At 41.4% G+C, this 13,692-nt stretch overlaps 1 protein-coding gene across 1 annotated transcript in view; it reads right to left on the minus strand.

Annotated features, from left to right (window-relative positions):
- The window catches only part of RNF213 (ring finger protein 213), a 119,657-nt gene that overhangs the window by 24,493 nt on the left and 81,472 nt on the right, over positions 1-13,692 (minus strand). Inside the window, exons 37-46 of the mRNA XM_068977509.1 lie at positions 12,407-12,598; positions 11,518-11,663; positions 10,160-10,314; positions 8,781-8,987; positions 8,264-8,445; positions 5,914-6,034; positions 3,324-3,424; positions 3,027-3,209; positions 1,791-1,960; positions 1,606-1,705 (exon numbers count right to left, since the gene is read on the minus strand). Coding sequence (XP_068833610.1) covers positions 1,606-1,705; positions 1,791-1,960; positions 3,027-3,209; positions 3,324-3,424; positions 5,914-6,034; positions 8,264-8,445; positions 8,781-8,987; positions 10,160-10,314; positions 11,518-11,663; positions 12,407-12,598 — 1,557 coding nt within the window. The remainder of the gene's footprint in view (positions 1-1,605; positions 1,706-1,790; positions 1,961-3,026; positions 3,210-3,323; positions 3,425-5,913; positions 6,035-8,263; positions 8,446-8,780; positions 8,988-10,159; positions 10,315-11,517; positions 11,664-12,406; positions 12,599-13,692) is intronic.

Below are 13,692 nucleotides of genomic sequence, written 5' to 3' on the forward strand. Positions count from 1 at the left end.
ACCTTGATGTGCTGCTGGAGGCTTTGTGTGTACCTCTCATTATAATACAACATTAACAGTCATATCCTTAAGAGCGGGGATTTAGTAGAATTAATAATTTTTATAGCTTCATCAAGGACATTACATGAAACTGGCATTTTTAAAAATTACATGTGCATGGTGGGGACAGAAATAATGGCCACTACCAGGGTCTTTCTCACGCTAAGATGCTAGCAGCTTTAACTCTCATCACTTTAGTAACATCAGTGCAAACACCAACAAGTTGAAAAAGTCACATGCCATCTCAGTGTTCTTTGCAGTCTGGTCAACACTGTCCCATGCACGGGTCTGCCCAGACAGCAGGTGCCTACATTTCCATAAAGAATGTAAGTCCAGTCTGATTCATTCTTAACATACAAAAGCACATGAACCACAAAAAGCAATGACAGAAGCAAGTAGTTTTCAACCCAGGGAATGACCATTCATATTTTTAAACTGTGTTTATGTCTCAAGATTTTTATTTCAAAATCAGTTCTGTAAATTTAACTCTAAATATTCCAGAACAAAGCATTTACCTTTGAGTGTAGTTTATACTCATATTAATGTGTCTATACTTTATGTCGAGATATACATGTCAATGACACTTTTCCTTTTCTCTAAGCAAGGAGATTCACATGAATACAGATTTCACACATTTCCCAAAATTAATGAAAATCACAGAATAGCAAGAGGCTCTTTTCATATCTCAAGGCAACTGTGTCTGTCTATATGCCTTAAGAGCCATTTTTGGGTATAGAAAGCAATGTATTTTAAGAGTATTTTATTTGAAAATCCTGTTTGAAAAGACTATTTCATAAATAGTGTGTGGTGGAGGGCAGTCACCAAAATAAAATGTCTGTAGACAAGGCTGCAGTGGATCCCTGTTTTAAACATAAATCTAATCTTTATCTTAAAGATTTCGGACATTTAAGTTAGAAGTAGTTGTGTTTGTTGGAACTTTTCTTATAGCATCTTGATTTTGCCATCACCTCAAGGTGAACTCTCTCAAGTTAGGACACAGGTTGAGAAACAGAGTATATTCCAAAAGAAATCTTCCGAATACAGATCAGCTTTCTAAGAATTTTTAAAAATAACATAATTCAACAAGCCTATTGAGCTGAGGCGCCATATGGGCTTCCCTGTTCATTTATAGAATCAGAGAACCTTAAGAGCAGAAGCAAAACTTAGACAACATCAAGAGCAAGGAGGTTGAGTGGAGATTCTAAGTCATAGTCCAAAAACCCACAAAACTTTGTAGCTGTGGAACTGAGATGAGACCTGCAGATTCCGGACTCCCGACTTCCTGCACCCACATGTCTCACAGCGCTCTGGCCCCTTCTCCCAAATCTGTCTTCTTCCTAAACACGTACTTATGGCCATACTGAACTCACGGCCAGCATGTGATATGCCAAGGATACAACGCATACAGATAAAGGAGCCAGGGCGTCTCTTGCTAAAGAAGCTTTCCCAGATAGTGAGCTAGCTACCAGTTCTGCAAAGAATGCTTTGTGGCAAAGAAAAAAGAGGAGGAAAAAAAAAAAAGAAGTCAAGGTGTTTCCGAGGCAACTCCATGTTCGTGGTGCTCACCTGTATTTTAAAAGCAGTTTCAGTACCACTGAGCGGATCACGGGGGTCTTATCCACGACATCATCAAAAGGAGAAAGAGATTTTGTGTGTTCACGGCGTCCTAAAACCAGCAGGAGAAAGGTAGATCACTGTTCACATCAGACATAAAAAGTGAGATGAAGAACTGAATTTTTAACTCCACTCACGTTGGGGAGACTCTCGAAGGAGCTCCTTCTCTACAAAGAGTAAGGATAGCAGGTCTTTGACCACTTCCTTCTGAGGTGGAGAATTGTCTTTGAAGCACATGGTAGTAACCAGGTCCACGAAGAAACTATTGCACATCTGCCGGAAGCGGGCATGTTTCTCAATGACCTCCCTTGGGAATGGTTAAAAACCATGGTTAAAAGTCTGATAAACTGTGTTCTAGAATCCCTCCCTACAGAGTGCTCTGGGATTTGGATGCTTTTTTTTTTTTTTAATTAAAAGATGCAAGTATCTCCTTATATTGATTAGAATCAGTCTCCAAAAACTGCAACAGATAGTACGTACACATGGCTCTTTTGAGAAAGACTTTGATCATTTGGACCATCTAGTAATAGCCTTTATATCCCAAGAGTTTCTCAAAGCTCCCATCTACTGGACTTGTCTTGTGCCCCACTTTTAGAAGGCATGAGAAGGGAAGAAAACCAACCTCTTGGGCTATTTTAATCAGTGCCCTAAAGGCACTTAGTCAGACAAGAGCTGGCTTTAGCCTCAAATCATAGAACACGGATGGCATTTACACATCAAGAGGATAAGCCAGTTGCATCTAAATTCTTTGGGTACTCGTGAAGGCTTTAATTAGTTTACAAGTTTCTGGGTTTTTTCCTCTAATTTTTCAATCTCCTTCTTCTGTACACATGCATGTCTTGGGGAAAGGATAATTTTCAGCCACTAGGTGTTTATAAAAGTACATAAATAGTTGTCTTTGTTAGGACACTTCTCTGCTATGAGGCTTTCTAAGGTCAATAGTATATTTTACAAATAATTTTATTTATTTTTGGCAGTGCTGGGTCTTCATCACTGTGCAGGTTTTTCCTCTAGTTGTGCTAAGCAGGGTCTACTCTCTAGTTGCTGTGCTCAGGCTTCTCATTACGGTAGCTTCTCTAGTTGGGGAGCAAAGACTCTAGGGTGCCTGGGCTTCAGTAGTTGCGGTACATGGGCTCAACAGTTGGGACTCAAAGGCTCTAGAACACAGGCTCAATAACTGGTGCACAGGCTTATTTGCTCCGCCATATGTGGGATCTTCTCGGATCAGGGACCAAACCCATGTCTCTAGCATTAGCAGGTGGATTCTTTACCACTGAGCCACCAGGGAAGCCCAATAGTTATATTTTTGAATACTGTACTTGCAAAAAAGGAAGAAAAAGGAGAAAGCTTTCTCAAGAGAAAGGCTATTTTACCTGTGCTCCTGGGAAACAGTTGGAGAGTATCTGTCTGGTAAGTCGGTTAAACACAAGGGGCATCCCATATGCCCTTGGGTGAGGTTAACTTCAATGCAGCGCAGGCAGAATACATGGTCACAGGGCAGGCAGACAGGATCCTGTGCATCTCCCAGGCAGATGGGGCACGGCTGAACCCCAAACCTAGAAGCCAAGAAGGGTGGCCAGTTTTAAAGCAGGGGAGTGGGACATGAGAAGGGAAAAAAAAACAAAGCTTCCGAATTCTCAACCTTGTGGATCCCTAACCCAAAATCTCACCTGGTGAAACTCTCGCTGACCTGGTCTTTACATTTACGAAGAGTAGTCATCACCGCCATGAAAGGCCTGTGGGTCTTCATGTCAGAGTTCTCTAGCAGGCACTGAAGGAGAAGGGCATTGGCAGGAGGGCGGGGGGCAGTGGGGGAGAGCAGAGGTCAGCCAGGCAACAAGACATGGCATGCCCTCTGCCGCTGGTGGAGCTAGACAGCTAAGGCTCTGCTGTCTGTAGTGCAAGGCTTTTTAAAATTTTATTTAGCAGTTTCTTTAACTTTGAATGCCCATTGTGACTATGCTGTTTTGGGGAGAAGACCAATATTCTCAGCTTTAGATTTTCCCCTTCTTCCTTTTTTTTTTTTTAAAGGTATACCCCCTCTTTTCATTATATTTCAAACTATAAATGATAATATAGTGACCATCTGTGTATCCACCAAGCTTTAAGTAATCTTGGGATTTTCTGAATATTTGCTTTATCAGTTTCTGAATAACCAAATGTTACAGGTGTAGTTTCAACTTCAGGTATATCCCTTTCTACTCCCAGGCCCAGGGAACCACATTCCTAAATTCCCGCTTCTACTAGATTTCCACCCATGCATGCATGCCACTCTGTATTAGGGACATCACACTACACCTAAGCTTGGCAATTTCCATTTTTCATTGATAAAAGTAGGTTCAGATCATTCATGTTTACTACTGCATGGTACTTGTTGACAAATACATCGGTTATCTATTTTCCTGTTAATGAACATTTAGGATGTTCCCAATTTCTTGCAATTACAAACATTTCTGGACCCAACATTCTTCCATGTGTCTGAGTGGAAACAGGAAAATTCCCTAGGGTATATATTTAGAAGTGGAAACACTGTTTCTTAGGAAAGACATATCTTTAATGACATAAGATAGTGAGTTTACTTGGTATGCTTAGGGAATTTTCTGGTTAGATATGATGCTTGTTATAGGTGTTTGTAAACATAATATAGATATTATGTATGCCCATGACATTATCTGCTCAAGGAAATTTCCTTTCTATTCCTAATTCGGCAACAGTATCCGTTTACCAAATTATATATTTTATGAAAAGCTTTTTTTGTACCTTTTGAAATAATCATTTGCAGTGTATTTTTTGATTTATTATGTAACTGATGACATTTATAGGTTTTATAACTTTGAGCTATCCTTGAATTCCAGGACTAATCTTACTTGGAAATTATGAGTTTTTAATACCTTGCTAAATTTGATCTGTTAAATAAAATATTCAAAAATGGCCAAAGGACTTGAATAGACATTTTCCAAAGAAGGTATACAAACAGGCAATAAGCACATGAAAAAATATTCCACATCACTAGTCACTAGGGAAATACAAACCAAACCACATTGAGATGGTGCTCTATGATGACCTAGAGGGGTAAGATAAGGGGAAGGGAGGCTCAACAGGGATGCTGTTGAGCTGATTCATGTTGTTGTACGTAGAAACTAACAACACTGTAAAGCAATTATACACCAATAAAAAAACCCAACACCACAATGAGATACCACTGCATACCCATTGGGAGGGTTATTATTTTAAAAATGGAAAATAACAAGTATTGGTAGGGATGTGGGAAGGTGGAGCCCTGGGTCATTGCTGGTGGGAATGTAAAATGGTGTGGCAATTGTGGGAAACAGTATGGTGATTCCTCAAAATGCCAAACATGGAATTACCACATGATCCAGCAATTCCACTTTTAAGTACACATCCAAAAGAATTAAAGTAGTGACTCAAATAGATACTTCTACACCCAGGTTCATAGCGGCATTTCACCAAAAGGTGGAAACATCGCAAGTATCCATCAACAAATGGCTGGATAAACAGAATGTGCTCTCTCCATACAGTGGAATCTTCCTCAGCCTTAAAGAGGAAGGCAGTTCTGACACCTGCTACAATGTGGACAGATCTTGAGAACATGAAGTATGCTAGTTAAAACAGGACATTTCAAAGGCTGCACAGCAAAGCTGCTGGCAGTGCTTGTGTGAGGTTCCCAGTAGGCAGAGGCTGTTTTCCCTGAGAGACCACTGATACTGAAAGGACGGTCACTTTTTTTGCAGGGTATTATCCTGTGTGGCACCAACTTTATAAAGGGTGTCAAGGGGCAGAGACATGGGCCTTCCTGTGCCCTTGGTCCCACCAACAGCACTGTGTTGGGAAGTCCGCAAGTCCAGTGGCATTCTCTTACACCCCCGTCTTCCTGATCATGGCAGTGGCAAGCTGCTCCTGCTGTGGGCCAGGCTGCTGGTCTTTCTAGGGCCACCGGAGGCCTGGTTGGAGCCCACCCTTCAGTCCTCCCAAGCAGATTTGCTGCATTGATAGTTCCTTTTCCTGCAAGAAACCCTAAATGACATACCTTGACTTACCACTCAGGAGAATTAAACCATTAAATGCCGCAAATAGAGCAGCTTATGTGATGAAATCACTTTCCTTACTACATTCAGATAAAACTGTCAGAGCAGAAAGGGAATATACCACCTCACTGATAGAGGTTAGGTCATGCTTCAATTGTGCTTCCTCTTACAAAGAGGCAGACCTCTGCCTGCAAGGCAGAACCTTTGCGCTTACCTTATTCAGCAAGGAGACATAGTCGGTCACCAGCTCACGCAGCTCAGGAATTTGACTCTCCGTCTCCAGCAGCACGTGCTCCACAAAGAGCGAGATGGAGAAAATGCGATTCCAGTGGATTCTGTCAAGAGAGGGGTTCCCTCACTCAGCTCTGACAAAAAGCACCTGAGACAGAAGGCTGAGGTGCAGGGAGGTAGTTTCAAGGCACGGGAGTTGAATAGTTAAGAAAAGGAGCAGATCTTAAAGTATTATAGAGAAATCATAGAGAGACTGTTCTCTTATCACAGTGGAATTATGTTAGAAATCAATATCAAAAAATATTTGAAAATAACCCACGTATTTTCAACTGTAATGTGACATTTATCAACAGAAATCTTTGGCTTAGCCACTGAAAGCCTCAGTAAAGCCAGAAGACTGAAAACACAGAGGGTGATGGCAGAGAAGAAAAGATTTAAATGAGAAAAATCAAAGTGAGAAATTAATATCCAGGATACTTAGAAAACCCCATGTATTTGGAAATTAAACGTCCACTTTTAAATGGTAGATGTATATAAGAAGCCATAACAAGGAAAATTAGAAAATATCTGTAACATAATAAGAGTGAAAAGAGAATTTCTCAGAATTTGTTGTATGCAGCTGAAGCAACTGAATACAATGTGGAATCTTAAATAAGATATGAAAACAAATAATGGACACTAACCTAAAATTTTGAGAAATTTGAACAAAATCTATACTTAATAATACTGTATCACATGTTGATTTCTTGCCCTTTTTTTTTTTTTTTACAATATGGTATTTCTTTATATTCTCAGAACTGGATTAGAAGTTTCAGGCTTCATCCAAAAAAATTTAACTCACTAAGATAATAAACTTTCTAGTCTTTAAGCAAGAATATTAGATGCCAAAATACATGGAAGTATATCAATGTTATGGTGAATAAATATTAGAAATCTAGCATTCTATTCATATTAAGTCAAACAAGTGGAATCAAAATGTCATAAACTTTTTTGCTAGGCAAAAATTCATGTCTCTAAAATACATATTTTAATTATACATACTATATTTATAGTTACATATACGTATCTGTGTATGTACAAAAGTTTTTTTACTATGCTAGATCAAGGCTTAAGAAAGAACAATAAACAAGAGACAGAAATTGGAAAATATAAACTAAATGAAACGGGAGCACTGAATATGAAATAGAAAAAGTGAAACAAACTAGAGAAAAGTAACAAATCATCATATAGTCCAGTTGTTTTTAAACATGGATAATCATTAGAAACACATCTGGAACTCTGGAGAAAAAAGCAAAACATGGGTATTTGTATTTTTCAAAAAATTTCAAGATAATTCTGATATGCCTCTGGATTTTAAAAAGTATTACAGGTTTTTCTATTAAATGGTAGTTTTACTGATATAGAACTCTATTATTTTCTGTTGACCAATCATAACAATGGTATTAAGTGAATAAATAATAGTTATATAATCACAATAGTAAAAGGTGTTTACCGTTTTCATGTTTCAATACCTTTAGACCGTGAAGCTTTCATACCTTGGATATGTTCTAATGTCGCTTAGTTTACAGTCTATGGGAACTTGAACAGAATTTGTATCCTACTGTTGTGTGAAAATTACAAAAAGTTTATTCCGTTGAATTGGTTCATGGTGCTTTTCAGATCTACTGTATTTGTTTACTTTTCTGTATATTCATTCTATTAATTTTTGAGAGTTTGATATTGAAACTACAACTAAAAATCTTAATTAATCTATTTAAGAAATAATTGTAATATATGGTGGAACTATATGTAACTTTGTTCTGTATCTTCCAAATTTCCTGGAAATGTGTTATCATACTTTCATAATTTAAAGGGGAAAAAAAGGAGCAGGTGAGAAGGTAAGTGAATTAGGTAGAAACCCTTTGTGATGTTCTCCCTGACCTCTACCCACTTCTGTCTTTCTCCTCCCCACAGACTCCCAGCTCAGACAACTCAAGTTCTATGCCTCTGCCCATGTCTGGTGACTCCCACCTCGCCCTTACAGGCCAGCCCAGGACTTGTCCTCTGGGAAGTCTACCCCGAGTGCATGCCCTTTCTCTGTCACCCTGCTGGGGTCCTCTGCAGCTGCTCCTTCTCCCGCAGGATCATAATAATCCGCTCACCTCTGCATCGCCCCCAGCACTCTGTGCACTCCCTGAATGCTCAGTTCTCTCCTGTTTTTCTAGGATCATTGCGATGCCTGGCGTTTAAGTAGGCTTCCACAGATGTTATAGAATGAATGAGGAAAGGCCCACTTCCAGCAATAGGAACATCTGCCCTCTCTCTCTGATGTGCCTGGGGCTCCTGGGTCTCACCTGACATCTCTGATGAGGGTTCTGGTCATCATCCCACAGTCCTGCATGTACCCTTCTGAGCAGAGGAGCTCCAGTGGCATGGAAAGATTCTTCACAGTCTGTAACCAAGCTTGGGGACTGGGCTTCAGGAGGTTTTCCGTCAGCATTTCAGCACAGGCCACTGCTGCCAACACATCCAGACTCTGGGGAGCAGAGAACAGGCCCATGACTGAGTAGTCTGTCCCCCGACCCCCATTGGGCTGCTCTAAACCTTAATTCGGAGGTCCTGGGTGTTTTCCTTGTGTTCCAGGCTTGGAGCTTCCTCTTTCATTGTCTTGGGATCTAGGAGGCATGAGTTAGATGTATTCTAACTGAGAAGCCACACTAACGTGTGTGCTGGTGAAGATGTCTCCCAGTTGGAACAAGGCCCATAAGCTTCCCCTTCCCAGGGTAGGGGTGGGAGCACCCCTCCCTCCACACTCGCTTGAGGAGGCCAAGCCGGGCTACAGGCATGAAAGATCCCTAAGAGGGGCCATACCATCTCACGTCTAGCCCAGTTGTGGTTCTCTGTGCCTTTTGTAAGGCTTAGTAGAATTGGAGGGTGGATGGTCAAGATCCTGGAGAAGTTCTGTAGCCGGTTTCTGAAACGGTGGTAGGCGAGGTGCACTAATGGTAAGGAGACCTCTTTCTCTGGCATTCCTGCATTCAGCTGATTGATGCAGGACCATAGAGCCATCTGCAGAACCTGGGATGAAAAACAAGCTTTTATTATATTATTTGTAAAGTATTTTTTAAAAAGCTACATTTTGCTTGTGGAAAATGAGAACCATTCAAAAATGACAAAAAAGAAAATTAAAAACCAGGCACACTACTAGTATCTCACATTTACTTTTTGGTGTTTTCCCTTCTAGACATTTCTAGATCCATACCTCTTCTCCCAGTGATCCCCAAATTAGCGTCACAATGTATTTCTTATCTTTTTCCACTTCGCAAGCATTGCTCTATCACAAGCACACCTGAAGAACATTGTTTTTAATGGCTGCACAATAACAATCAAATGGCTGTACTTTAACTGGTCCATCCCTTACGTTTTGACAAGTAAATTGTTTCTAATTTTCCATTTTTAGAAATAGAACTGAAAAGAACATTCCTAGGAATAAAATATTTGTCTACATCTCTGATAATGTTCTCAAGATCAAATCACCAGTTCAGATTTTGTTCAAAAGTTCTCCATTCACCCAAACAGTTTACAGAACCACCACACTGTTCACACCACCTTTGGCAATGGAGGAACTTCTGGCCATTTTTAAAAAACCAGTTTTGCCACATAGACAAAAATGATGGTAGCCGAAAGTTGTTCATGCCTGTTGATTTACTAGTGAGGCTGAGAATTTTCCTCTGTTTTCTGGACATCTGTATAATTATTCTGTTAATAGTCAACTTATAACTTTCATTCGTTTTTAAAGATTAGAGGATGTTCTTATTGATTCCTATGAACACTTTATTAACCCTTAATCATGCTGGTTGTACCTTCTCAAATCTGCCAGTTTCCTTTTTTATGTACTGAAGTTTGAAATCTTCAATATTTCCAATGAAATTTCAGTTACTCTTATTATTAACTTGCTGTGGTCAGTTAAATATTTACCTAGTTTTCTTCAAGAAAAACTAAACATTTTAAAAGAAAGCATCACAGGAAATTGGAGGTTACTAAAATCTCCATGCTTTAGGGGTGCTGAGAGGTGGGGTAAGTGTCCAGCCTCGAGGGTTCTGAAGGTGTGAGTGGCATTTTCTCACACCACTCTCCTCTTGGGCCACATTCTGTTCCACAAACATTGCAGCTCCGGCAGTGGAGCAAGTTCCATGTCGGTATTTTGTTCACTTATGCCAGCCTTGCCCTGACCCTGAGTCAGTACTTACGTTTAACTGTTCCCAAGTGGACACTGTCATGGTCAAGAGAAGGAAATCTTTCAGGTAACACTGAAGAAGCTCCCGTCGCTGGTCCACTGTGAGCTGAGCAAGAAAACTGCCCAGTGGGGTCTTCTGAAAGAGTTCTAGTAACTTCTTTGCCAGTCCTGCGGGGAGGGGCAGGGGGAGGTGGGGGGGGGGGTAGGGAGAGAGATCCCCTGGGGTGAAGAGGGTGACCGTGACTCCCCTTACCCACCAAATGCCTTTTTAGCTTCATTTCTGGACACTTCAGATATTTTCCCAGTGAAGTAACAGTAACAAAGTCAGAAGGAATGCTCTATTCTGGTCATAAAAGCCTGCATGTGTGCTAAGAAGTCGCTTCAGTCATGTCTGACCTTTGCGTCCCTGTGGACTGTAGCCTGCAAGGCTCCTCTGTCCATGGGATTCTCCAGGCAAGAATACTGGAGTAGGTTGCCATGCCCTCCTCCAGGGGGTCTTTCCAACTCAGGGATCGAATCAATTTCTCTTATGTCTCCTACATTGACAGGTGGGATCTTTACCACTAGCGCCACCTGGGAAGCCCCCGGAAAAGCCGAGCTAGCCCTAAAGAAAATACAATCTGGGATAGACCAATATTTCCACAAGTTGTAAAGTGCTTCGGGAACCCAGGACCAAAGTGAACCAGGAACAAGCGGGGTACCTGCAGGGAGTTGGGTCAAATGCTGCTCAAACCAAAAAGACCTGCCTTCTAGCGGATGGGGTGCTGGCCCCCAAGTCATGTGCTATCACAGAAAAGTAGGGTCAGTTTTTGATAGGGTATGAAAAAGAGAAATACTCTCTCCTCAAGAGAGAGATTGCTTTGAGTTTGTCCAGAAAGAGTGACAGAAAGCTTATCAAGAAATCTAAGTTCATCTTCAAATATTTTGACATCTATTTTTTAAAAGACATCTGGCTTTTATTTAAAGATTGAACTATAGTTGATGTATCATGTTACTTTCAGTGATCTGATGTCTGCCTATCTTATGAAATGATCACTATAATTAAAAAAAAAAAGCTATACATAAACTTTGAAAAGACTACTTCATGTATGAAAGATGACATTCCCAAAAGTGGTGTGTGACCATTGGGGTTTTCCTGGAATGCCTATGGCCAGATGACTTGGCATATGACCACAGAGCAAGGGAGGACAATGACGGCTCAGTCTGGGCAAAGGTACTAGTCTGGTCACTGGTGCTTGCTGAGAGGGGCTCAGCCAGAGACATCCTGGTGCCCTCGTTGTCCAGGGGACTCAAATGGAGATGATGACCTATGACAGGGTATCAGGGTCTCCTCCTGCAGAACACATACCCTCCCACCATTGCTGGGCTCACCTGAATTTCCTGTGATGTACTGAGTATGGACCCACAACTCCTCCAGATAGTCCTTGATTCTCCAGCTAAATGGGACACTATTGGATGCCTTCTCTGGAAGGTTCATGTAGTTCTGCACCACGATGTAAGACATCTCTCCTTTAGACCTGCAACAGGCCAAACAAGGGCTAAGAATTCAGTGGTTACTGAGATGGCACTCAAGATGCAAGATGAGATCTACTTCTGATGCCAATTCCTCTTCATTTTCAAGTACTAGGAGGCGTAGTGGGCTGCAAAGACAGCCCCCTGGTCTACTGAACAGCTCATTTTTATACTATAAAAGAACTGAAGGATGATCTTGAATCATCACTGGGTTTTACAGACAAAACAAAAACAAACCACAGTTGGAAAGCTGGTTGAAATCTTGGACAGAACCAGTCTGGTGATGTCTGAACCCACTCTTGCCCTATACCTGTACAGAGAATCAGAGCCACCTAAAAGCCAAGCAAGGTTTTGGTAGGCCAGCTGAACTTGAGTTACATAAGATCAGGCCTAGGGACAGGCTCTGCGGTTCCCGTCAGTCATAGGCAGGAGGAATAGGAAAAACAACATAAATGCTTCCTTACATGCAGCTTCCCCTGCAGATGAGGTGCAAGTGGACCATTTTAACTGCAAAGGATGCTCTGAGCACAAGGAAATGAAGAACGTCAAGAACGAAGCAAGAATTTTTCAGAATTGTGGCAACACTTTGTTACTGTTGTCATGCCCTTGAGGCTACAAAAAGGGCCAACTTCAATGTGATTCTAAAATCCATACTAATATTTCATTGAACATCTGGGAGAACCTATTAAGTTTGCTGCTACGTTATGGGTTTATTTCCCTTCCCAAGAAAAGAAAGTCTTCTATTCACCTTGTATCAATCGTCACAAGAGGAATGTTCAGAAGTTTAACGTCATTGAAAATAAACATCCAAAGATCTCTCGCCCAGGACGGACAGTGTGGGTTGACCAGCAGGTCAAGATTGCCGTCCCTGTCCACGCAGGAGATCATGCTCGCCAGGAGGGGAGTCACGGCGCCCTGGACCCGCTTCCAGAGGGTCTGCCTGTGAGTGGGAGAGACAAGTCCGCTCAGGTTAGAAGGACCACAGACCATACTGGGATGCCCAAATCCTTTTCACATTTTGTGCCTTCACGGCAGTAACAAAATATCTGCTCTACTATTCCCACACTACAGATGTGTTTTTCATGTTTTTTACATCATTTTTAAGTACTAGAAGAGACTAAATCAAACTAAGATTAGAGGCAGGTAAGGAAGCAACAGTTAGAACTGGACATGGAACAACAGGCTGGTTCCAAATAGGTAAAGGAGTACGTCAGGGCTGTATATTGTCACCCTGCTTATTTAACATACATGCAGAGTACATCGTGAGAAACGCTGGGCTGGAGGAAGCACAAGCTGGAATCAAGATTGCCGGGAGAAATATCAATAACCTCAGATATGCAGATGACACCACCCTTATGGCAGAAAGTGAAGAGAAACTAAAAAGCCTCTTGATGAAAGTGAAAGAGGAGAGTGAAAAAGTTGGCTTAAAGCTCAACATTCAGAAAACGAAGATCATGGCATCTGGTCCCATCACTTCATGGCAGATAGATAGGGAAACAGTGGAAACAATGGCTGACTTTATTTTTCTGGGCTCCCAAATCACTGCAGATGGTGATTGCAGCCATGAAATTAAAAGATGCTTACTCCTTGGAAGGAAAGTTATGACCAACCTAGACAGCATATTCAAAAGCAGAGACATTACTTTGCCAACAAAGTTCCGTCTAGTCAAGGCTATGGTTTTTCCAGTGGTCATGTATGGATGTGAGAGTTGGACTATAAAGCAAGCTGAGGGCCAAAGAATTGATGCTTTTGAACTGTGGTATTGGAGAAGACTCTTGAGAGTCCCTTGGACTGCAAGGAGATCCAATCAGTCCATCCTAAAGGAAATCATTCCTGAATATTCATTGGAAGGACTGATGTTGAAGCTGAAACTCCAATACTTTGGCCACCTGATGTGACTAGCTGACTCATTTGAAAAGACCCTGATGCTGGGAAGATTGAGGGCAGGAGGAGAAGGGGATGACAGAGGATGAGATGGTTGGATGGCATCACTGACTCAATGGACATAGGTTTGGGTGGACTTCGGGAGTTGGT

Source organism: Capricornis sumatraensis, chromosome 8 (assembly GCF_032405125.1).
Source record: "Capricornis sumatraensis isolate serow.1 chromosome 8, serow.2, whole genome shotgun sequence".
Taxonomy (NCBI): domain Eukaryota; kingdom Metazoa; phylum Chordata; class Mammalia; order Artiodactyla; family Bovidae; genus Capricornis; species Capricornis sumatraensis.